This window comes from Lepidochelys kempii, chromosome 10 (genome assembly GCF_965140265.1).
Source record: "Lepidochelys kempii isolate rLepKem1 chromosome 10, rLepKem1.hap2, whole genome shotgun sequence".
Classification (NCBI taxonomy): domain Eukaryota; kingdom Metazoa; phylum Chordata; order Testudines; family Cheloniidae; genus Lepidochelys; species Lepidochelys kempii.
Window position 1 is genome coordinate 66,838,232 of NC_133265.1, and position 23,991 is coordinate 66,862,222.

The following is a 23,991-nucleotide window of genomic DNA, read 5'->3' on the forward strand; positions in this document are numbered from 1 at the left end:
CCGCACAGTGCTGGGATGGGGAAGCCTCTCCAACCCTCAGCTAAGCTCTGGAGTGTCGGGGGAGGGGGGGATTTCCAGCCTGTTCACACCCCAAACCTGCAAGCTCCACAGCAGTCCCCCCAGGCAGGGGCTTATTACCCTCTTCACCTGTTCCCCCACCCCCCCGCCCACTCCCTGGGTCCTGCCCCCAGGGAGCCCGGGGCTGCTCCATCCACTAGGCACCATCCCCTGCTGAGCCACCCCTCTGGCCAGGTTTGCTGAAGCCCCTGCAGTCAGGTTCCTTGGGCCTTGGTGCACAATGCATTCTTAGGGCTTAACCCCTTCCTGCCCATGCTGTAGCCAGGGGACAGGAGGTGGCTGGGTTGTGTCAGTGGCCAGCAGCAGCCTGGAGGTGTTACCTACCTTTCCACACTGTGTGGGCAGGAAGAGACAAGCTGCTTCCAGTCACAAGGGTTAGGGAGGGAAGAGATGAGCTCTGCAAAGACATGGGCGAGGTCATCCCTTCCCTCCATCTCCCCTGCAGCCTGGAAGCAGCTCCTGTCCCTTCCCTCCTGCATAGTGCCGAAAGGCTGCTGCTGGCCACATTCTGGTGTGAACCCTGGCAGAAATCTGGGCGGGGGCATGTGACCCTATGTGCCCACACACACACATGTTGCCCTGGGAAGACGTGGCGCCAGGTACCAGGAGAGGCAGGTCTAGGGTGACCAGATGTCCCGATTTTGTAGGGACAGTCCCAATATTTGGGACTTTTTCTTAGAGAGGCTCCTATTACCCCCCCCACCCCCTGTACCGATTTTTCACACTTGCTATCTGGTCAGCCTAGGCAGGTCTGTCCCAGGGGCCCAGCCAGGTACGGAGAACGGAGAGCGCCAGGCAGGGAGGGTCGAGTTGGTCTGTCACTCCCCCTGCATGAGGGAGGAGTACAGGAGTGTTTGCGTGTAACCGCTCCCTGTGTGTGAGAGGTGTGTAGGTGTGTGTGTGTCACCCCTCCTCTTTTGAACCCTAAAGCCTTACAGATAAGAAGGTAAATAAAAAGAATCCAATTACACAGTATTTCTTTTTGGCAGGGGCTCAGTCAACTTGATGTTAATTTGAACGTTTCTACTGCATAGTTCTGATTGATTGCCATTGAACTCACTTGAATACCAGTAATTTTACCCGGTGTCCCATATTTAGCATAGGGAAATATGGTCACCCTAATTATTCATATCAACTGCAATTTTGATTCTGGTTTAAATCAGGGAATGTGAACTACATTTAAGAGGGAGGAGTGTGTGCAGGCCTGCCTGTTTATTTTTTTTTCAAGTGGGACCAATTATCCCAGCCTCACAGCCCCTCCTTTTAAAGGGCACGGGCTGACTACGCCTCCCAGGAGCATCTCCTTTTTCAATGGGCTCCACTTCCTAGGGCAACTCTTTGGCTCCTCCCCCAGGCCAAGAAACCAATCAAAAGCAGCGGCTCCGGTGACGTCTATCCCTCCCGCATACTTCTTCCCCCTCCCCGCGCTGCCCTTTAAGAAATGTCACTTTCTGTTTCGCTCCGGGTGATACAAAGTAGCGGGGGGCGGAACGTTGGGGCCCGCGGGCGGGGGCAGCGAGAGGAGCCCGCGGGCGGCGGTTCTGGCAGTCTGGCCGGGCTCTGAGCCGCCTGCCCCGGGCTGGGCCATGGCGGCCGAGCCGCAGCCCGACAGCCTGGAGGGCTGGGTGGCCATCCGGGAGAACGCGTTCGCCGAGCCCGAGCCGCACAAGCTGCGCTTCCTCGTGGGCTGGAACGAGGTCGAGAGCAAGTTCGCGGTGACCTGCCACAACCGCACCCTGCAGGAGCAGCAGCGCGGGGCGGCCGGCCGGGCAGCCGGGGAAGGGGGCGAGGAGACGCCGGCTCGCGAGCAGCAGCAGAGCTGGGCCGGCCTGTTCTCGGCGCAGGCCCTGCTGGGCGTGCACCAGCAGCTGGCGGCGCTGAGCGAGCGGCTGGAGCCCTGCTTCCCCCAGCTGCCCCCAGTGCTGCCCGGCCAGAGCAGCGGCAGCCTGTGGACGCTGCTCTTCCCCAGCGGGCCGGAGCTGGAGGAGGCCGAGCTGGAGGCGCTGTGCCGCGGGCTGGAGCGCTACCTGGGGTGGGCGCTGGAGCTGTGCGGCCGCAGGGTGGTGCTGGACTCGCTCTTCGCCCAGGACCAGCAGCAGGAGGCCGAGTACTTCGAGAACCTGCACGAGTTCCGCAGGAAGGCCCTGAAGGGGCACCTGCTTGGGGCCAAGGAGGCCCTGCGGAGGGTACAGACTCCTGGGCGGGGTGTTTGGGGGTGGGGGTGATGGGACCCTGAGTGGCTGGCACTGGGACCCCCAGGGTAGGTGCCCAAGCAGGCCTGGGGATTTCTCCATGCCATTGGTATGGCACGTGCCTTTGGGGCTGTGGCACTTTCCCAGCTCCGAAGTTACCATTGGTCACCTGGTCACAGGCGCGTGGGTGAAGCCTGAACACATGGGCAACCCAGACTCTCCAGCAGGCCCCCCATGGTACGGCCTTTGGGCTGGAGGGACTAGGGGCCACACCACACGTGGTGGTTTTGGTAGGGTTAGTACAAGCCACTTGCACGCGGGGCTAGATGGACCTTTAGTCTGACGTTCATTTTCGTTTGGATTTCAGGCTAAAACTGACCAATAGCCAGACCTGCCATTTTGGTTGTTTTTTTGGGTGGGGAACATGTGAAATTCAATGGCTTTTGCTTGATCACTATCCGAAGCCATGAAACACAACCATGTGGCCTGAAAGGGACTGAGTGACTTCAGCAGTGCCTGGCGGGCTTAGCCTGATTTTGAACATAATTTTACACCTCTCTAGACCAATATCGTAATGCACTACATGGCTCTGAGCTCTACTTCTTTTTACATAGCACTTTTCATCCCCAATGTGCCTTTACAAGTTGATATACAGACGGGTCACTTATACCTCATCTCATGGTGGCTTTCACTGGAGACTAAAATGCAGTAGCTGTCTGCATGAGGCAAGGATCAGTAATACCACTAGTAGAACCTGTTCATGTGCCCTTTTGGGCTCTTAAGAGAATGTTATATGTCTGCATGAATGTGTGATGTCACTATAAGAGCAGCCACTGAAGGAGATTCATGTATTTTTGATTAGTTAGTTAACATGTCCATGAAAGACCCACACTGTTCAGTTCTTTTGGGGTGCTTCAGTTGGATCCCAACCCTTCAAATTTGGACATAGTGTAAATTTACTCCTATCCCGTAGCACTATTGATTCAATCACACCCTCCTGAAGATGCCATTTTCCTAGGCTGTGCTTCGTCAGTCAATATATACGTTGTTTTAGTAGATGACTTCCTCATTGAATCGGTAATGCATCCTCTTCCATACTGTCATCTAGTCTGATGCTAGAACGAAGTTTTAGAGTATGCAAATATGTGGATGTGACACTGTGGAATATTGGACCAGCGTTAAGCTTTGAGTTTACATGAGTAAACACTTCTATATCCAGAAATAGCTAAGCCACCAAGCTCAGGTATTCTGAATATTTGTCAGTCATTCCAAAGGCCATATCTATAAGAATATGGAATGAAAATGAGTTTCAAGTGTCCTATAATAAGTATTGTGCAAGATGCTCAAAGTTTTATATTTTTAAAATATGCCTCAGCTAAGAAAATCCACCACCTGTGCCTATAGAACATACAATAATGTCTACCAAAAATAAGAGCACAAAATAATGTTGTGAACTAATTGCCCCATAATCTTAAAACTACGTCCTCCCCAAAAAGTCTGTGAACATCTAATTTATGTATAATACCAACTGGTACATGCACGCAACTGAAGATTTTGCAGTTTGTATCTAAGTGGCCTTGTGCCTGTGCCAAATACCTGATTTATGGATGCCTAAGTGAGAGATTTTGGGCTAGTTGGTGCACAAACTAATGGTGATACAAGTTCTTACTTCCTATACGTATAAAAGCACCTTCTGAAAAACTGCCAACTATGATTCATGAACAGACAATTAAAACAACAAAAAAAGATACTTATCTACTTCAAAGCAATATTATTGAAACTCTGTTCCTTATTATGTATTATGTTAGGGTCATGTTTATATTTTCAGCAGTGTTAAGAAATCACTTTTTAAAAAATGGTTCCTAGTAACCTAGATGCAGATGGGGTATAACTCTTAAAATAGCCTTTAAAAATAATTTTCAAGACTAATTATGCTGCATCCACACAACCGTGTTTGCAGTAACTAAATTCCACTTCCTAACAGCAATAACATATGGGGGTTTTAGGACAATTACTATACTCTTTAGATGGTTAAAACAATGAGCTTTTGGCCTCATTTTTCACACAGCCTAGTGCATCATTGTTTACACAATAATTTAGATTTTTCCAGAATGATAAAGAATGTTTGTGCATTCTCCTCACAGGAGATGCTGTTTACATTTTAATAAGTAAAAAGGACTGTAACTGGATCACCAGAATCAACCTATCTGCCTCCTGACCCAATTAAAGCACAGTTGAGTCTTTCTGTTAAGTTGGAGCAAACACTGTATAAATCTGTTTCTGAACCATGCAACAGCCTTGGACTTTGGCAGGCCTTTAGCGTGCTTTGGGAACATGATGAAACCATGGCTCAGTTGCACCTATACTGCAATCTGAGACAATAATTTAGCCATGTCAGGGGATGCCTTAAACAGCACTGTTGTCTCTAGTGGCCTCACAAATTAATGCAAGTGTGAGATGGGTTGTTTATACGCATTTTAGAGGGAAGGAAATTGAGGTTCTGTTACTTTCCCCCAGGTAACAGCGGACCCCTGGAGCAGAGCCGTCAATAAAACTGTCTTCTCCTGGCTTGTCTTAAATGCAAGAGCATCCTTCTCGTGTTATAGCCAAGTCTTCCCGTTAATGGTGGTAGTTCTAGTGTAGGTGGAACTAGAAGCAAGAGTAAATATATCCTGCTTCTGTCTGCTGTGCCAGTTGGAGCTGTAATACCTTCCTTTCCCCTGTACAATGGGCCCAGCAAAGACACATGGAAATATATAGAAACTTCATCTATTTTTTGTTCCAAAGTGGAGTTCCTGCAATTATAGCAATGCCAACTGAACCGTTATAGCTAACAGTCAGCCAGACTCTATTAAAAGAAAATTAGGTCTTATAACTGGAGGGTTTTACAAAACTTAAGATGAACTAAAATGTTCTCATGAGTAGTCTTTAATATTCACTGATTATTTCCTCCCAATTATAAATGTTCACCATCAGCGACATGAAACTCCATCTCCCCCACATTGTATGTGAGAATCAGAAATGAAGGTAACCACTGTGCTTTCATTCCAACTTTGTTGTACACTTGGCTAGGACAACGGAAAAAACAGATAATTAAATTGCCAAAAGTCACTTGTGGGGAATGTGTCTTAGTTACAGCGGCCTCGTGGGGCAGCCCTATGATCTCCAACACTGTCTGGAATCTCAGCGGTACTGTGTGGCCTTGCCCCTAACATGCCCCTCCTGTGTCAGGACATGTGAGGTGTGCATTGGGGCAATTATTTCCTGTCTGAAACTGGGGCTTTTAGGGCTCTCCACCCCTTTTACCCAGAATAAAGTAGCCAGAACAGAGTGAGGATTTTCACCTTTTTCAATAGTAACGTGATCAGGTCCACATTTTCCATTTATTTTTCCTCCCTGCATAGAAGACTTCATTTCCCTGTCACATTCCTGAGTATCTCCTCTTTTTTCCTCCTTTCCACACTTTGAGGCTTGGTATCACAACCAGCATCCTTCTAGGTAAGGATGATGGTTCCCTGTGGAGCCGGTCTTAGTTTAATTGGCACGCAGACTGGGCTGTTGTCAGGTTCTCTCTTGCAACACGCACAACTGTCAAAAACTTCGGTGGTCTTTTGCCCAAGCATCCTGAAATAAGAAAAATAAATGGGGGTTACATTGTGTCATGCAAATGTCATGATTTTGTTTCTATTTTGTGAATAGTGACTAATATGCAGTGATCTATTGGCATTCTATTAAATTTTCAGTAGCACTTAAAGGCCTTAAATGAGACTGGGCTGCACATTACAGACATGTAGGAGGAGGAAGTCCCTCCCTAAAAGAATTAAAAATCAAAATACATATTATTGGCATAGTTAAGATTAAGTTAAAGGTTCATACATGCCATTCTGATACTGCAGCTTTAGGAACATAACTATAATATGCTCCAGAAGTTATCAGGAATAAAAGCCTGTATTTTTAAATGAAAGTTTGTATCTTTGTGTCTGGAGTCAGATCTCTGGATACAAAATCCACTTCTTGTTAGTAGGAGTTTAGTAGTCTTGAGGGAGGAGGGGAAGATATCCCTTATTTGTCCTTTGTGTACATGGTGTCTCATCTACTTACTGTGCAAGCCATCCATATTTATAATAGGCAATGACAAAATCATCTGTGAAAATTTAGAATTTTTTTACAATAAAAAGTAAAATGTCCTAGGCACCATTGTATAGTTATTCTTCTAATGTAACGTTCAGCAATTAGTGCCCTTACGAGTTTGTCCTTGGTGATATTTCCTGCTGGATGTAATTGCTGAATGCCTTGAGTACATCTCTTGTAAGTGGAATTTTTGACTATTTCATCTAATGATAAGTGACACATTCTTTCCACTCACGTGTGTCAATGGTGACAATACACACACACAGACAGACAAAATGCAGGCTCTGAGGTATAGCAGTGGTGCTCCTTCTGTCCATTCTCCCGATAAATGTGCATGTACTGTGGCTAATGCTAACTTACAAACCTTTTATCCATTAGGTTCTACAGAAGCATAAAAATGCTGACACAATGGTGGCTTTAATGAAGGTTTATGAAGAAGAAGATGAAGCTTATCAGGAATTAGTTACCATGGCAACACAATTCTACCAATATTTACTGCAGCCATTTAGAGATATGCGAGAACTGGCAACATTATACAGACTGGAAATCCTGGTAGGTTTTCCTTTAAGAGATCAAACTTCCTGGCATGTGATATACTCCATCTGCCCCAGTGCAATTTAGGCTATGAATTACTCAAGTATGTCCAAGATTTATATTCATTGGCTTTATTCCCAAGTTCATCAACTTGTGAGTAATGTGATAAAAACCTGAAAAATTCAAAGTTAAAGCTGACTTGTTGTTGTCAGTAGCCTGTATAAGATCCATGTGCTAAAGGCTTGAATAGCATCTCATCCACTGGCTTCCGCCAGCTTTAACTTAATGCTCTGTTTAGTTTCCTCCACTGTGGGTGTGGTGGCGGAGGTTTTTTTGTTTGTTTGTTTTTTTTTAAAGCAAAAAAACCTTCAGCTCTGTGGCATTTTTCCTGGTATTCTGAGTTTACAGGGACTTCAGCGACAAAAGAACACCAGTTGTATTAATTTTCAGAAGGACTTGTGCTCTTTATTCACTTTTGAAAATTCCAACTAATGTTAGTATTTTGTGTTTTTGTATCAGATGTGTCCTGAAATTGTATTATACTTTGAAGGAAGGCAATCGTGCATTGCTTTGATTTTGCATTTTAATACACTGTTAAAGAAATGTTAAAATAATGTCTTAGGTGGAACTAACAGGAGCAAAGTAATGCTGAGTTAAGGCTATAACATCATGATTAATTCATCATATTGGGCCTGCAAATTGAAAGTCTAAGATCAATGCACAAGGTGTTGCAGTTTCCAATGTGCTGCTTTATTTATGGTGAGATAAGTGAAGACTGCAGTTCACGGACCAAACTCTGGAAAAAAAAAATTGTTCTGTTTATGTTAAAATCTTAAATGGAATATTAGACTAGATTTCAATTGTTTTTAAAGTATTTTCAGGTTCTACACTCACACTTTTCCCCTGCCAATTTTTATGGATTTTACAAATGCACTTTCCTGCTTCTTAAATCTTTCTGCGTACCCTGTTGCTGTGTGAAAGATCCTCACAAACAGATAAGAGTGCAAAGCGCTGTCAAATGCATGAAGTAAACACGTGAGGAGAAAATAGAAAATATCACTGTAACTGAAATAGAACAGAATATATTTGAGTTATTCTTGGTCACAGATAAACATTTTCAGACAGAAGTAACTTTTTTTTAAGATGAAGGTGAACATTAAGAAATAAATGAATCCAATGTTTTTCTAACTAGCAATGCACAAGCCATTGTTATAGAACAAAGGTGGCTCTTTGGCAATGAGAACAAAAAATAGGGTAGCTTCGATTAATGAGTAGTGACTCACTTCACTACAGTAGACGTAGAGGTCATGACAACCGTCATGGCCTGCCTTTGCACAATTTCCACTGTATTGTACAGGCTGAGTTACAACACTGTCATGATTGACATTTGGTTGAAGAATAACCTCTCTTTGTAGAAATCCTTACAGATTGATAGGCTGGGCCCTAAAAGAATAGAAGCCTTGCAAAAAGAAGCTGAAGACTGGACCGAGCAAGCTGAAGAAGCGGTGTGTTCCATTCAGGACATCACTGTGAGCTACTTCAAAGAAACTGTAATGGCACTGGCAGGTAATGAGGGAGAACTTACTGAAGAGTTGTCTTTAAGGCACATATGCCCTAGTGTGACTGAGCTGTGTTCAGTACAAGACAGCAGATAGGAAGAGAACACCCTTGAACCACTTTGCAGTCCCTCCCAGCTGCACATCTTGGAGCCAGCAAGAGCCAGTCTCCAGCATAAGTAATAAAAGTGTCTGCATGACAACTTGCACCAGTTTGACTAAATTGGTTTAAACCTCACCACTGGTTAAAGCAGTGCAAGTTTGTTTGTCGGCCGGGCCTGAGATTTACAGCTGACAAGCTTCTCAACAAACAACACCTCTTACAAATATTTACTCTAATTTTTTTCGGTGCAGAGTATTAAGGATTTCATCCTGTTAATTAAATCAGAGGTTTTTTTAATGCTGTATTTAATCATGTGCATGGTGGAACTTGTGACCAAAACGTTAGACCTTTATTTATAATACAATGATTTCAGCTTTTCTAGTCCTATAAATTCAAAATAGCACAGTCAATTCATAAGTAATTCCCTCAAAATATTGAATACCATGCAGAGTTCATGCGCTCCACTGAAGACCTGAAGAAAGTTATTAGTGCCACAGCATTTATGATGCTTTGTTGCAACCCTTTAATCTGGCAGCAATGCACAAACAGATGGAACAAGATCAGAAGAGATTTGGCCAAGCCACCTGGGCGTCTGCTTCTCCAAGACTAGAACACCTGAAGTATATGTTAGCAAAAGAGACTCTTCAGCACATGAGAGCGAGAGAACTGTGCCTGAATCACAAGAGAGCTGACATCCGGAAAAATGTAAGACCCTAGCAAAGAGTGACTTGAATTCTTTTCTGTTACTCCAATGTAAGGACCTCATCCAAAGCCCATTGTAATCAGTGGCAGATGTTTAGGGTCAAAAGGCCAATTTCCGCAGAGTGGTGGAGTGCTGTGCTGAATGGTAGAACTGTTTAAAAATACCAAACCAACCATTGTTGCCTCAAACAATTTTGTGTGGGGAACCTCCCCCTTCCTCTCCCCCCAACTTATTTGACAAATTTTTAGTCGTTGTTGTTTTAAATTGAAACAAAAAAGGCTCACCTCCCCCTTTTTTTATTTTCAAAACTTCTTGTTTTGAAATTGTGGAGAAATGCACACTTCCTCCTGGTTTTTTTGTTTTGTTTTTTTGTTTTAATTACTACTCCCCCACCAAGTGTGCATGGGATGTGGGAAGAGGCGTGCTTAGAAGAAAGTTACAAATTAAAGTGTTGTTTTTACCTTTTTAAAAGAACTTTCACTTTTCAATGTTAAGATTGAGAAGTGAGGTATTTTCAGAGAGGAATAACTTATAATAATTCACGATATATTAATAGCACTGCATCAGAAATGGAAAATTTTGTGCCTTTACTAATATAAAAATTCAAAATGATACTGTCTCTAACTACTACAGTTCTCCGACTTTTTTTTATTTTCCAAGTGTAATATACTACACTGTCTCCAGTTGTTCTTAAGACCAATGCATTTGTGTTTTATAAAAGGTCCTTTATAATAGATTTCTGCATAGTGGAGAACTGTTGTTAGCCTTATTAGAGAGGGGGGGAAATTTATGAATGGCACAATATTCTATTAATTTAAAAAAATATTTGTGATGCAGAGTCATGCATACCGGGTGGTATTTTTATTGGGCAGAGCTTTTCATCAGTAAAATCCACAATAGACCACTGGAAATAATTAACTACTATTGTATTATCTCTGATCAGTGTGTGGAGCACTGATTCACAGCACTTGTTTGGCCATTTTTGTTGTATTTCGTTTTGAAATAACACAGGCTTTGGGTTTCAGTCCTTGATCTTGATTCTGTCTTGTAAAATCAAATGCTGCACATGCATGTCCAAGCAAGCAATGTGATACAGGCCCTTGTGACTGGAGGTCATGTACAGACCTTTAAAATTCAAAGCTTTGCTTTTTAAGGACCCGATCAAAAGACTCACCTTGACTTTGATACATTTTGCATGAGGCCCTAAGAGATTTTTTTCTTTAAATGAATGGTTAACAGGAACTCCTGGTTAATGAGATTCTATTTTACCTCTTTCAGTTTCTGCTTCAGAAAACCAACCATCTCTGTCTAAAGCATTTGTTGTGCCCATCGCTCTGGTAGCTAAGCACATGTCATTGTGGTCAGAATTTTTGCACGTGATGACTGTGCCCAGTCATGTCCCTTAGATCTACACACAAAGCAGCTGTGTTTAGTAGGCATTGGAGTTAAAGAAGTGTTAACAAAAACAAAACATATACAAAAAGTGATGAACAGTCCAACTAAACATACCTTAATTGCTCATCATTCAGTCTCTTGGAACTTGTGATGTCATCATTTCTCTAGCTCTCCAGTTGCCATAGAGAGTTGTCCTGGGAAGATTTTAATTACTAAAGGAGAAAAAACAAGCTGGAAAAAAACCTGTTTAGGTTGGTGGGATTTTTTTATCTATATAATAAGATTCCAGGATTGTCACTGTGTCTCTCTGAAACCTAAAATGTCTGTTGAGTCAGTCAGTGAGAAGCAATGAAACAGCTACAAGCATGGCTGAGAGTTCTTTTAGTTCAGAGTATACCAGATTTAATCACCACTGGGATTTGTGGTTTGTTACTGTCCAATTTTTAAGTTCTCAGCCATTTTCAACTCTTTTTTACACACGACTTGACAAATTCCACCCATGCAACAGCACAGGCTTTCAGCTATAGTTTATTTATACATTGCACACAGTTCTTTCAGTTGGTCTTCATTCATTCATAAATAAGTGACAAAAAAAGGGCCCAGAGCTATGTCTCATGTCTCCCTTTTGCTGGCCACCTTTAGAATCAACCATCTGTTCTCAGTTGAAATGACTAAGTAGTCAGTCTGTTGTTTTTACTCCTGCTGTTTTCATCTGCATGTTAGCGTATAAAGCTAACCTTGGAGTGTGTCTGTGTGTATTCTCTCCCCGATTCTTTGTTTTTTTTCTCTTGTTCGGAAACATACAGATGGAAAACCTTGATGAACAAGAGGAGAATATAGCTCTAGTAGAGAAGCTGGAAATAGAGTATTATGAAACCCAACTGGAATTGTATGATGTACAATTTGAGATACTTAAACATGAAGAAATGCTGCTTATTACACAGCTGGACACTTTAAGGAGACAGATAAAAGGTAAGAAAGAAAATCATGGTTTAAAGAAAAGCAGAAAGCCAAACGTTCTAACACAGAGGTGCACACATCCTATTAAAAAATAACAGATCACCCTTACTTGGCTCTTGATTCCAAGGGAGCATTACTGGATTTTCTTGGTGCTGAAGCAACTTTTGATTTGTTGCCTTAATAAGCAAATTTGGTAACACTTTTTGATAAATAGACATTAAGGGCCCACATTGACAACTTACCGTCTTAACTGCCTCTGTGTTGTGTGTGCGCATCTGTTTTGCATGTATAAAACAAGTAACTGTATGTGCATGTGTGTCTCTGGTCCTACAATTACCTGTTTTGTGCGTACAGACTGACAAAATTAAGGAAACCCATTAACAATTGGGTCCTAATATTGAAAGTGTCGAACTGCAGCTGAATTACAGTAAATCTGCAAAACACAAAATATTAAAACCAAAAAGAAGTGATAATAATTTGATACTTCTCAAGTACTGATGCATTCTTGTTGTTTTTGTAAACTACTGTATATGTTTGACACACCGTGTTAGACATTTCTCATGTTCATACCAATCCATGTTAAGTATTCTCCATTATTTGTAAGTACAGCATCAGGTGAAATAATGTTGTCCATTGTTGTTTAGTAGTAGAATCAACTGCTTAATGTTTTGTCTCATGACACTTGTTAGTTTGCCACGAGACTCCAATCAGTGAATGAAAAGTTTTACATGTTATCCTAAAAAAGAAGACATTTTAAATAGGAAACCAAGTGATGGCAAGAGTGGGAGCATAAGCTTGATCCTGCAAACACGAGTAGCTTTACTCATGGGAGTCAAGTGACGTGTGCATTAAGTGTTTGCAGGATCAAGCTGAATATATGTAAGAGTACTCCGCTTTGTTTAAAATTGTTCTGTCTAACAAATTACTACTTGTCTTTTACATTGGCTTTTAAGGTGTCATTAGCTCTCGAAGTATTTAAACATTTAAGGAACTCTGGAGTTCTCTTTTCTTTTTTTAAATGCTGACTGCCTTTCTAGAGAAACAGGATGAAGTTGTTTACTATGATACCTGTGAAAATCCTGAGGAGCTCCAGGTCATTGAGCAGACAGGGGGACAACATTGTGCTTGCTCATCAGAAATCTCTAAGCTGAGGCTGAAGACTCAGCGGCTGGAGGCTAAACGTGGGACTATCTGTGCGAGACGAGCCTACCTCAGGAACAAAAAAGTAAATGTGCTCCTGGAGCTGTGCAGTTTCTTTAGTTCATGCTACAAGTCCTGCTTGCTGAGGAATAGATGGAAAACAATGAGGGAAGCTTTGGGAGGAGGAGTATACAGGACAGTATGTGACTAGGTACTGGGTCTCGTCAGGAGGCAGGGGTTTGAGACCGCTTCATGCTCCACTGATCCTGGGTCAGCTCTGGGACAGTCTCCCATGATACGTTAGAGTTGCTCTAACTTACACTGGCTGCTGATGACCCCAAGGGGTTGATAGACACCTGAAGTTACTAGAGTGCAGTGAAGTCCCGGCCAGATCCCTTGCCAGACGATGGAAGGAGTATGGGCTAAGAGCAGTAACACTGTCTCTGTGTCACCAGAGGATCCACCTACATGGGGGAGAATCCTCCCTTGGCTGGCTATGCCAGGTTTAGGCTGCTTGTTCCCTGGCAGTATGGCAGAAAGCAGCCAAAGGGCAGGAGAGAATCTGGCCCAGACTGTCAAGACTGCAGGTACAAACAACAAATGCAGTGCCGTGGTTCCTTCTTTAGCTTTGAGGGCGATGGTCATTCGGAAGGGAGTTGCTGCTGCAAATCTGTCCAGCCTTTTCATTTCGGTGGGTTTTTTGTTCACTCACTGTTTCGTATTTGTGTTAGTTGCAGTGAGAGCAGCACAGTGGAAAGACAATGAGGTCACAATTGGCCCTCACAGCCCTCAAAGCTTGCTGGGATGCATTTGGTTCGTTTACACCCATGTAACCATACTGAACTATATTCAGAAAACAGAGTTTGTCCTATCTGTCCAGCTTCCTATCCCCCTCTAGACTGAGCCATAAGAATGGCCATACTGGGTCAGACCAAAGGTCCATCCAGCCCAGTATCCTGTCTGCCGACAGTGGCTAGTGCCAGGTGCCCCAGAGGGAGCGAACCTAACAGGTAATGATCAAGTGATCTCTCTCCTGCCATCCATCTCCACTCTCTGACAAACAGAGGCTAGGGACACCATTCCTTACCCATCCTGGCTAATAGTCATTAATGGACTTAACCTCCATGAATTTATCTAGTTCTCTTTTAAAGAAGAGCTAGAAGAATCTCTTTAGAGATACGCCTGGAAAACAGCATCTCTTGTGACCACTTCCTTGGCAAAGAACATATTTTGCTTCTGTTTTCATTCACTTAATTGCTCTCTTTCTGTTGTTTAACATTGAGGCCAAACCCCAGCTGATTTGTGAATGCCTAACCGACCGCATGGATAAAATCCTCCATGTGGACAGTGACAAATAAATGACTGAATGGTGAATCGGGCAGAATATAATGAGCCTGTGTCTTCTCTGACCTGTTCCTGTTGAAGAGTATTGTACTGTTAAACGTTCCCCGTGCTATATGTGCATGATTCATCTGTAATTTTATATATAAGAAATGTTGCGAGGCGGGGTGTCAAGTGGAGGGAAATAGAGGGAGTTTCCATGTAACTTATAATCCCGATTCCTTCCGTGTGTCTCCTCCCTCACATCTCCGCCATCCCTCTGGCTGAGGCCAGGTGGATACAGTTTCTTCAGCGCTCATCAGTGCTGTTTTTGAATGGATTGCAGGGGAGAGAAGCAATGTAAGATGCCCCCCTCCCATGAAAGGCTGAACATGCTTCCTCTGTAGCATTCCTTAGCCCAGTCTGCCAGCTCAGGGCAGTGAAAGACTAAGACCCTGATCCAAACTCCACTGAAGTCAGTGCAAAGATTCCTACAGACTTCCATTCTTAGGGCCTGATGCATTGTCTGCTGAACTTGGGACTCCTACATGGCAGGACAAGGCAAGGCCCTATGTAATGGACCTTTCAACTCCTCTGGTAGCACATATTTCACACACGCACTTCTTAAGTGAACTAACTAAGGTTTGCCTGCGTTATGCTGTTCCACCAGGATCAGTGCGAAGAGAGCCACCGGTTTAGACTACAGCAGGCACAAGAAAACACAAAACGCTTCCATCAGCATCACAGCATCCAGCTAGTGAGTACAAAAAAAGGAACATTTCTTGCAGAGACTGTGTAGCTGCACATTTGCATGCATACCTGTTTACTTGCTTGTCTTTAAATGCAGAAAAGAGACAAGATGAAAGAGGAAGAGAAAAAGAAAAAAGCTTGGATAAGCCAGGAACGCCAGAAAACACTGGAGAGGCTAAAAACATTCAAAGAGGCAAGTACCGTAAATAACGTACTAACATGTTAAAAAGAGATGTATGACTATGAAGACGCCATGTAAGTTAATGTGAGTGGACAGGGGAGGGAAAGAGTCCTTCCTCTTAAATATAGTTTAGTCACTAGACCTTTACAACATTCTTTAAATATCATTGAGCCACTTTTGTAACACTATTGTGGACTCTCATACTTTACCCCGGAGAGGGTAAGAATAGTATTGCAGTGGCTTTTGCTCACTATGAACAGAATTTAAGGCAACAGCTTTTCCTTTCTTCCTCCTACCCCCTAAGAAAACCTCCACAATCACTTATCTGCATCTTTGCTTAAGAAATAGCCTTATAGGGAGGGTTAAGCTGCTCTCAGGAGGCATGTGTCATTCCCATACATGCCAATGGGCACTTGGCAGATGGAGTGGAGACCTGACCCTTAGTGAAGACAGTAAAGTTGATACAGTTGTGGAGAATTCAGGTGTTAAGAAGAAATGTGGCACATGTATCTCAATATTTGGTTTTCATGTTCTGGTGCACACATAAGCCTGATTTGTGTGTATGCACTGGGCACACAAAAGTGGGCATGTGAGTTTGAAAATCTGGACTAAAATGTCTTGAGTATCTTGTGATGGTAACCACAATTGACATAGGACACGTCTGAAGCTATAAATGTTTGCTATTACCTATACCTCTATTCTGTTCAGTGACTAGTATGCAGAAGTACAGTAAACTGTTTACTGAGTTGTAAGTTAAGGACTTCTAAACCCCTGGCTCTCAGTGTTTAAATGGACAATCTGAGAGAAGAACATGTGTGTAGGATAGTAGTGGATGGTCTTTAGCATTTCTGACCATTGAATACTGAGTGAAATCATTAAGAATTAATCCATCATGATCCATTTGCTGAGTTAGGTGAAGAATAAAACATATACATATATATGTATGCACACACATTCTTGCAGTTAAGCGTGAATTAAGGTACATCTCACTTTGAGTTTTTTGTTTTGTTTTTACTTAAGAAAGCTAATCATTAGAGTTTTCCTTTCTTGTAAGAACCTGAAATCTCATCTTCTCACCCTCCAGATGGAACCATCTCACATTGTTACCCTTTTAAGTAGTTTGCCTATGGTTATGTAAAACCTAGCAAAGAGAAGATAGTCTTCCCCATTTTGTTTAATTAGAATACGTGGAACATACTCCTTTCCCCCACTTGTGGGAGGCTAGGCTGGAAATCAGGCTCGGTATCTAATTTAAATCTCACTCCTTTTAAAACTGTAAACACGTCTGCTTATTTTTACAGGAAAGACAAAACCTCTTGTTTGTGACACCCACATTAGTTTCCATAGCAAGGATTTTTGCTATCAAAGTGGTTATTTTAGTCCACTTGTATAAGTTAGCACCAGGTTGAGAGAGAAGGGCCAGAGAACCTGTGACAAGCACTAGTGTTGTAAAGCAGTGGCTCTCAACCTCTCCAGACTGCTGTGCCCCTTTCAGGAATCTGATTTGTCTTGCGTACCCCCAAGATACACCTCACTTAAAAACTACTTGTTTACGCAATCAGATATAAAAATACAAAGGTGTGTCAGTACGCTATTACTGAAAAATTGCTGACAGTCTCATTTTTACCATACAATTATAAAATAAATTAATTGGAATGTAAATATTGTACTTACATTTCAGAGTATAGGTTTCAGAGTAGCAGCCATGTTAGTCTGTATCCGCAAAAAGAAAGGGAGTACTTGTGGCACCTTAGAGACTAACTTCACGAAACCTTATGCTCAAATAAATTTGTTAGTCTCTAAGGTGCCACAAGTACTCCTTTTCTTATTTCAGTGTATCGTATATAGAGCAGTATAAACAAGTCATTGTATGACATTTTAATTTATACTGACTTTGCTAGTTCTTTTATGTAGCCTGTTGTAAAACTAGGTAAATATCTAGATGAGTTGAGTACTCCCTGGAAGACCTCTGCGTACCCCCAGAGGTACATGTACCTCTGGTTGAGAACCTCAGTTGTAAAGGGATGCAACATTATTAAGTCAAGAGAGCAGACCCACCCTGACTGTGGTCTCATCTCCCAAGGCTTCCCATCTCAATTGCAACAATGTTTGTTCTTTAGTCACCTCCCTGCTTTATCCCAAAGTGTGACAAATCAAAAAAACAAGGTTTTTCTCTTGCATGGCTTGTGTGTCTGGTATTGGCTCCTGCATGCAGTCTTTTCCTCGGCATACATTGTTTTTACCAATACGATGGGGATGTTAACTCCTGACTTCTCATTTTCTTTGCAGAAGTGTCCAGCTGAGTTTGTGCTAAAAACATCTCTGTCGCAGCCTCACATCCCCAAGCAGCCGCAAGGTATTTCCCGTCCGACTCCAGCGCTGTCCCCTCAGCCTGTATCAATAACTCGCCCATCCCCAAAGCAGCTGAAAAGCACTCGGCCAGCACAAGCCAGAGGTTTAAAAGCAGCATGTGGGAATATCCCAGCAGACATCCCTGTCCAGATTTTTGTTCCTGCCGGTGACCCAAAGCAACAAAAGCAGAATGAGGGGCTGATTCTGCCACCACTGCCGCCGCCTCCTCCTCCTCCACTTCCGGTCTGCCAGCCTCTGCCCTTAAAGACACCAGTGACAACCAGAGACCAGCTGCTTCCCCTCAACAGGGAGGGCTCTATGGAGAGTGCCGCAGCACGGAGACTAGATGACTCATCCAAAAGATCTGTAAATAATTGTACAGGTAACTACACTAATGCTGACTGATCTTTTCCTCCTCCTTTGGCATTCTGACCTCTCGCCCAGCCTCTTGAAGTAAGGAGTATTGTTGCAGGAAGCAGAGGTTCTCCACAACTACTGTCTCTGCTGTGGGCTAGGAAAATCTTCAATAACTCTGCTCCCAGAGACAAGGGCCATTACCATGGACCTCTCAATGAACCAGCTGTCAATATATGCGTTTCTCCTGCACTTGTCCACCCACGCCAAGATTTTCAGCAGTGACTAGTGATTTTGAGGCATCTCAAAGGGACCTGACTTTCAGAGGATGGGTGCTCAGTGCTTTCTGGAAATCACTGTCAAAAGTTGGGCTCCCAAGATCACTGGTTACTTGAAAATGATGTTGGCTTCAGTCTCTGCTAAAATGACAGTTCCGCTCTTGCTTCGCATGCCAGAAGTGTAACTATTAACAGCTTCTTTTAAAAATTAATATAAACAATTCTTATTGCCAGTTCTGCAGTTCAGATATAATGATCCAAATTCACCACCTGCTCTTCCTTTCATATGAACCCAAACTCCCATTGACTTCTGGGGAGTGGTTCTGGATCTACAGTGGCACTTTTAGCATCGTACGTTGGGCAGAACCCTTTTCTCCCAAACAAGCTCTTGCCATAATCTTAGGAGAAGGCATGTGTGTGTTAAGATTCGTGACACACTCAGGCAGACTGCAGCATTGGGCAGCTTTGTATTCCCAGTAATCCTGCACTTTAATGTTGACTGTTTATGCAATATGAATGTTTACTGTACTCTGATGTTACCCAAACTCTGAGCTTATGGGGTTCCATGTTTGTGTGACCAGTTGAGATTTGCTTGGCTTCCAAGTAAGAGTTACTGTAAGTGGTTCTGTACAAACTCCACCCAGGGTCTGAAAGTCAAGTTGTCTGTTTTTCTAGATCGTTCATTGGTCACAGGAAAAGTTCCTGCAATCAAGTTCTGCTCTGTGTGACACCATTGTCCTCCTTGATGGGGTTGCACAGGTGTAACCAAAGGCTGACTTTTGCTGTTGGAACTTAATTAACAGTTCTGACCAATGTCTGAGAACATAACTCAGCAAACCCCCATAACTGTGTTGGACACTTTTTGCGAACAGGCTTATTTTTGTAACTAAAGTAAGTAGATACGATATTTTGAGTACTCCCAGGGAACAGATGTAAGTAGGAAGACAGCAGTTCTACAATGACGCTTTACAGAGCTGCACTGCACTTCCAGTGAAGCAATTCCTTAAATGTGGTGCACACCTTTCCTTTTTCAAAATATTCACAATACATCTGTCCAACCATTGTAATCACTCAGTTCACCACAGGCAGGACTGCCTGTTCAGTGTCTTCAGTTCTTCCAAGGTGCTGTGAAAAGTTGTCTTAGCTGCAGGTCCATAGACCAGTAGGGTAAGACTTCAGTCAGTAATGTCATGGGATAAATGCTGCCCATAGATGCATGCATGTGGCTGTGATTGGCATCAAGAATTGCATGCAAGAGAAGAATTTTGATCTTTTTCTATAGGAACTGCTTTGCTAAAATCATTCACAGCTAATAATGCTCTATTATTTTTGCATAAACAAAGCCTTGGGTTTTCTAGCTTTAACTACTCAAACTATACATTTTTGATACGTTCAAAAATTAAAATTCAGAAAAGTTGTCGCTTAGAAGTTGTTTAATCTTACATTTCTTTAAAGAAAAAAGCCAGCATTTTAATTGCTGTAATAGTATCCAAATGAACACTGGGGCATTCTGATAAGGTCGCACTAGCAACTTGTTTATGAAGCTCCACTTAGCTATTCAAAACCTTTGCATGTAAAATATGCCTGCATAGATTCTTAATATGGAAGGCTTTCATACAATTTAATTCAGATTTTTGGAAGAGTACAGTATTTAGATAGATTTGTATGCAGCACATATGATATTTGGACTCTCACAAATTAGCTCTAAAGTATTAGCATACTTTCCTTTTAAAATGCTAACAGTAAAATGAGCACCTGTCTTAACATTATCAATCTAAAAGGCCTTTTTAATCAGGCAGTGTGTCTTCATCAGCAGACTTAGTTTAAATTTGACTTAGAAGGGTGTGTATGAAGTAAAATTAGTTTTTGCTGAGTCCTTACCTGGCATCTGCAGTTCAGTGTCCCAAAGGACTGCACAGAGTTCAGTACTGTATTACATTCTCAGTACAGTGTGTGAAGAATTAGTCACACAGCCTTCATTGTAGTGCACATGAAGAAGTACTCCCGACTGTGAGCAGCTCAGCAGAGGGCTTGGGCCTATTGATGTACGGAGACTGCCTCTCTTGAGTGCTAGAAAAGGAGACCTCCCCCTTGCTGATTGAGTCTGAGGTCATCAACAAAAAGTCCAACAAAAGAAGAGAAACATGAGCTGATGCCAGAGTACTAAGAAAATAGGAGAGAAGCATGTAGCCAGAAACTTGCACAATGTGATCCTTAAGTTCAGAAACTAACACTCAGCGTTTAAACCATGTTTTCACTCAGATCTGAGTTATTTTCAAAATTAACACACAAAAGATCCCCCTGCTTGCTTAGAACCTGATCCAGCTCCCACTGGGGTCAATGGCAGTACTCCCATGACCTTCACAAGTGCAGGAGGATCGAGCCCTTATGCTGTAACCTTCATCTGTTTTTTTATCTTCCTTGAGGAAAAACACAATTGGCAGTTACAGCAGGCATCAAAGCAAGCAGGGGGAAACTAGATTGGTTCTCGTACAGAATAGCTTTTTTGTGTTCAGCAATATTATTTTTAAAACATGTAGACGTAAAACTGTAATGAAAAATGTGTCTTCCGTTGTGTATAATTTCTCCTCAGGCACAGCACACGAGCTTGTGTACTGACGAAGGGGGCTAGATTCTCAACTCAAGAGCTTTAGCTGCCCAATTCCAAATATTGTGAGTGACATGGTTGAAGCCCAGGACAATCTATGCCAGAACTGACAGTACTTTCCCCTTAAATCTCTGCTAGAGAAAAAAGAAAATAACGTAAACAATCTTACAGGGTTTCATATCCCCCCACGCTAGCTATTTTTGTCCTTCTGAGTATAATAATTTGATTTGATCTGTCATAGGATCCATGGATGAAGTTTTGGCTTCTTTAAAACGTGGTGAAGTTCTTCTTCGTAAAGTGGAACAGCCCAGTTTGTCACCTTCAGATGCCTCTATAAAAGACAGCATCCTCTCTGCTATACGGCAAGGAGTTAAGCTAAGGAAAGTGAATCAAGATTCCAAGAAAGCTATCAGTAAAGGATCCGACAATGAACTGGAGAGAAGCATAAAGGCAGCCATCCAGAGAATTAAAAAAGTGTCTGCTGACTCTGAAGAGGATGAAAATAGTGATCACAATAATGGAGAATGGGACAGTTAACTGATTTAGAGCAAGAGATGTATTGACTGGAATGTTGTCTTCATCAGTTTGCACACTTTAGAAGCTGCATTCTGTCTTTGGAAAAATGAATGCGTGCGCATGCACAGGAGAACTAATCCCATGATAGTTCAAAAGCTCCTGTATATTATTTTAAACAGTCCTGTTGATTCTTTGCAGAGGTTAAGTATTTTTTGTTGATACAGGCAAAGCATAGGTTTAAAATATATTCTCATGTCTTAACAAGAGATTCCAGCTCACTCAGGCAGACTGTGTAGCTACAGGGAGCTAAATCCAGGAACACAATCTCCAGATTACTTTGTGGTGCTGACTACTGCATAGTCAATAAAAAAGCGACTGCAAACTTTTTTTAATAATGAAAATTAACAGAAAATCTACTTCAGACTCAAAAAAGAAAAAAAAATCCTGGCATTGAAAAGGCAAAAACAAATCCAGAGAGATCATTTTAAAGCAGTTCGAAATTCTTCACATTGTTATCTCCAGAGCCTGTTTTCCTTGAACTCTGTATTGTCCATAATACAGATTACTCTCAACATTTGTGAATAAGGGCTTTGCTACTCATTAGTAAATAACAATTTACCATGACATTATAAGGCCTGCGCTAGGGAAGGACTCAGTACTCATGGTTAAGGCTGCGAGTCTGTCACGGAATCATGGATTCTGTGAATTTCCAGGACCTCTGTGACTTCTGCAGTGGCATGTGCAGCTGGCCTGGGGACCACCTGGGCAGCTCGGCTGGTCCCTGGACCAGCCACACCAGCTGGGGCAGTCTTGGGCCATGGTGCCCCTCCTCCCCCAGCAACAGCAGCAGGAGTTTTTTGGAGGGGGCTCACGGCTGAGGCAGGGGTTTGGGGTGCAGAAGGGGTGAGGGCTCTGGGTGGCGCTTTCTTGGGGGGGGGCTCCTAGGCAGAGGCACGGCCAGGTGGCTCCATGCACTGCCTTCCGCCCATAGGCGCTGTCCCTGCAGCTCCCATTGGCAGCGGTTCCCAGCCAATGGGAGCTGCCCCGCAGGCACTCAGGGCAGGAGCAGCGTGCAAAGCTCCCCTGGCCGCGCTTCCACCTAGGGGCCACAGGGACATGCCGGCTGCTTCCAGGACCCGAGCCAGCCCCTCTCCCCCAGCACCCAAGTTTTAGTCAGGGATATATAGTACAAGTCATGGACAGGTAACAGGCTGTGAATTTTTGTTTACTGCCAATGACCTGTCCATGACTTTTACTAAAAATACCGTGACTAAAACGTAGCCTTACTCATGGTTGCAAAGAGGAATGTTGGATATTGAAATAAGCACTACTGTATTAAATTACTGAAAGTTTGTTTCAGCAATGAGCTAAGAAAATAATGTGCTTTCAAACGTACATGATTGTGTTTCTTTTTAATGCTTAAAGTGTTTTGAAGCACAATGTTTTTAATACTCCAGCAATCATAGTGAATTGTTGGCATAGGAGAGGATGCCAAAATAGTTTATGTACTGCGTTTTCTGGGATCCGGAAGTGTAATACGGTGCTGTTGCACTTCTATGTGGGGAAAATGAGACTTTTTATATCTGTGCTTATAATTTTATAGTAGTTGAATCAGCCTGATAATAAGTGGCAAGTATTTACATTATGCCTGGAACCCAACTATTAAAAAAATACAACTAAACTATATTTATAGACCTTATTTTATCTTGGGTTGATGATGATACGTACAAATGAATCAAGTTTTGTTCTTGGGGCTTCTACTGGACTTTGATTAAAAGCAAAACCTTACACTACAGATGGGATATCGTTTATCCTCATTTTTAAAACTACCGATAGTTTCATGTAAGTTACTGATTCCTTATTTCCTTCAATGCAAAGCTTTAAGCCTGGTGCCTCAAAATTTTTGACAACTGCCTTTTTTGTAGTAAGTGGCAACCTTACAATGATTGTGCTCTGCCACAATAAGGGCAGCTAAATGCCCTTGCTTTCTCAAAGATTTTTGTATTGTAATTTGGTGGCAAATGCGGAAGGATGGTAGCCTTAACTCCTTGTTCTTCTGCCATGGAGACTGGTGATGTAGCTCTGAACAAGAGCCACAGGACACCACGTTAATGGAAGCTGTTGACGATTCAGCAAGGCAAAACTACTGCAATTGGGGTGAAGAGGAGGGGAGTGGGATCTTCAATAAGGATGTTGAGGGGGGAGAAAGCTAAAGAAGTTTGACTTTTCACAAATCTCTTGCATTTTTCAAAAAGTTCTTAGAGTCTAGGTGGTTTTTGAAAAACAGCTTATAAAATTCTTTCTCCTTTTTTTTATAAAGTTAAAAGCATTTGAGTTATATCCCATTATGCCCTAGAAGGTTCTAAATCTGGGTTGAGGCATCATGCGACAACAAGAGATGCCGGCTTTGTGAAATCTAGGCCTATATATACTAAGCAGCAAACAACAGCTTGGTGGAGGGGGAACTACTAAAGGCAACTGGTAATGACTCCAGCTGATGAAAATATTGGCATGCCACATCTGTGCAGATGAGTTGATTTGTTTTTCAGTATTATTATGGCGGACAAAAAGGTACCAGCTTCAGCTTAATTTGTTGTTTTTAAACAAAGAATATCCGGGGCATTGTTAGGAGCAACAGAATCTCCCACTCTGGAAAGGTTCTTTTATCAAAACAAGTCACTTACACACTTTGGATCATAGATGTAGCTGGTGTGAATGGATGTAACCCCACTTGATTTCAATGCAGCTATCTGATTTGCAGGTAGCTGGGGATCTGGTCCTTTGCTTTTCTTATTAATCTAACAACTGTGAAAGTTACTCCAGCCAATGGTTAACAGTCA

General features: G+C 42.7%; 1 protein-coding gene and 1 long non-coding RNA gene across 5 annotated transcripts; one reads left to right on the forward strand and one right to left on the reverse strand.

Annotated features, from left to right (window-relative positions):
• The first annotated feature begins 1,502 nt into the window (after positions 1–1,502).
• WHAMM (WASP homolog associated with actin, golgi membranes and microtubules) lies at positions 1,503–22,832 on the forward strand. Of its 3 annotated transcripts, XM_073304044.1 has the most exons (11): positions 1,504–2,264; positions 2,885–2,995; positions 6,780–6,953; positions 8,351–8,501; positions 9,130–9,299; positions 11,499–11,664; positions 12,690–12,877; positions 14,783–14,869; positions 14,960–15,055; positions 17,333–17,777; positions 20,877–22,832. In XM_073304044.1, the coding sequence occupies exons 1-11, from the start codon at positions 1,665–1,667 to the stop codon at positions 21,170–21,172; spliced, it is 2,484 nt and encodes an 827-aa protein (XP_073160145.1). In that variant the 5' UTR covers positions 1,504–1,664; the 3' UTR covers positions 21,173–22,832. The 3 variants fall into 3 exon arrangements, with proteins under 3 accessions (XP_073160146.1, XP_073160145.1, XP_073160147.1); XM_073304045.1 differs by lacking the exon at positions 14,783–14,869 and having other exon boundaries at positions 1,503–2,264; XM_073304046.1 differs by lacking the exon at positions 2,885–2,995 and having other exon boundaries at positions 1,505–2,264.
• On the reverse strand, positions 5,191–17,733 carry LOC140894987 (uncharacterized). Of its 2 annotated transcripts, none has more exons than XR_012154018.1 (3): positions 17,102–17,733; positions 10,807–10,904; positions 5,191–5,894 (listed from the first exon to the last, which is right to left on the reverse strand). It is a non-coding gene; the product is annotated as an uncharacterized lncRNA (long non-coding RNA). The 2 variants fall into 2 exon arrangements; XR_012154017.1 differs by lacking the exon at positions 17,102–17,733 and adding an exon at positions 16,718–16,786.
• Positions 22,833–23,991: the final 1,159 nt, after the last annotated feature.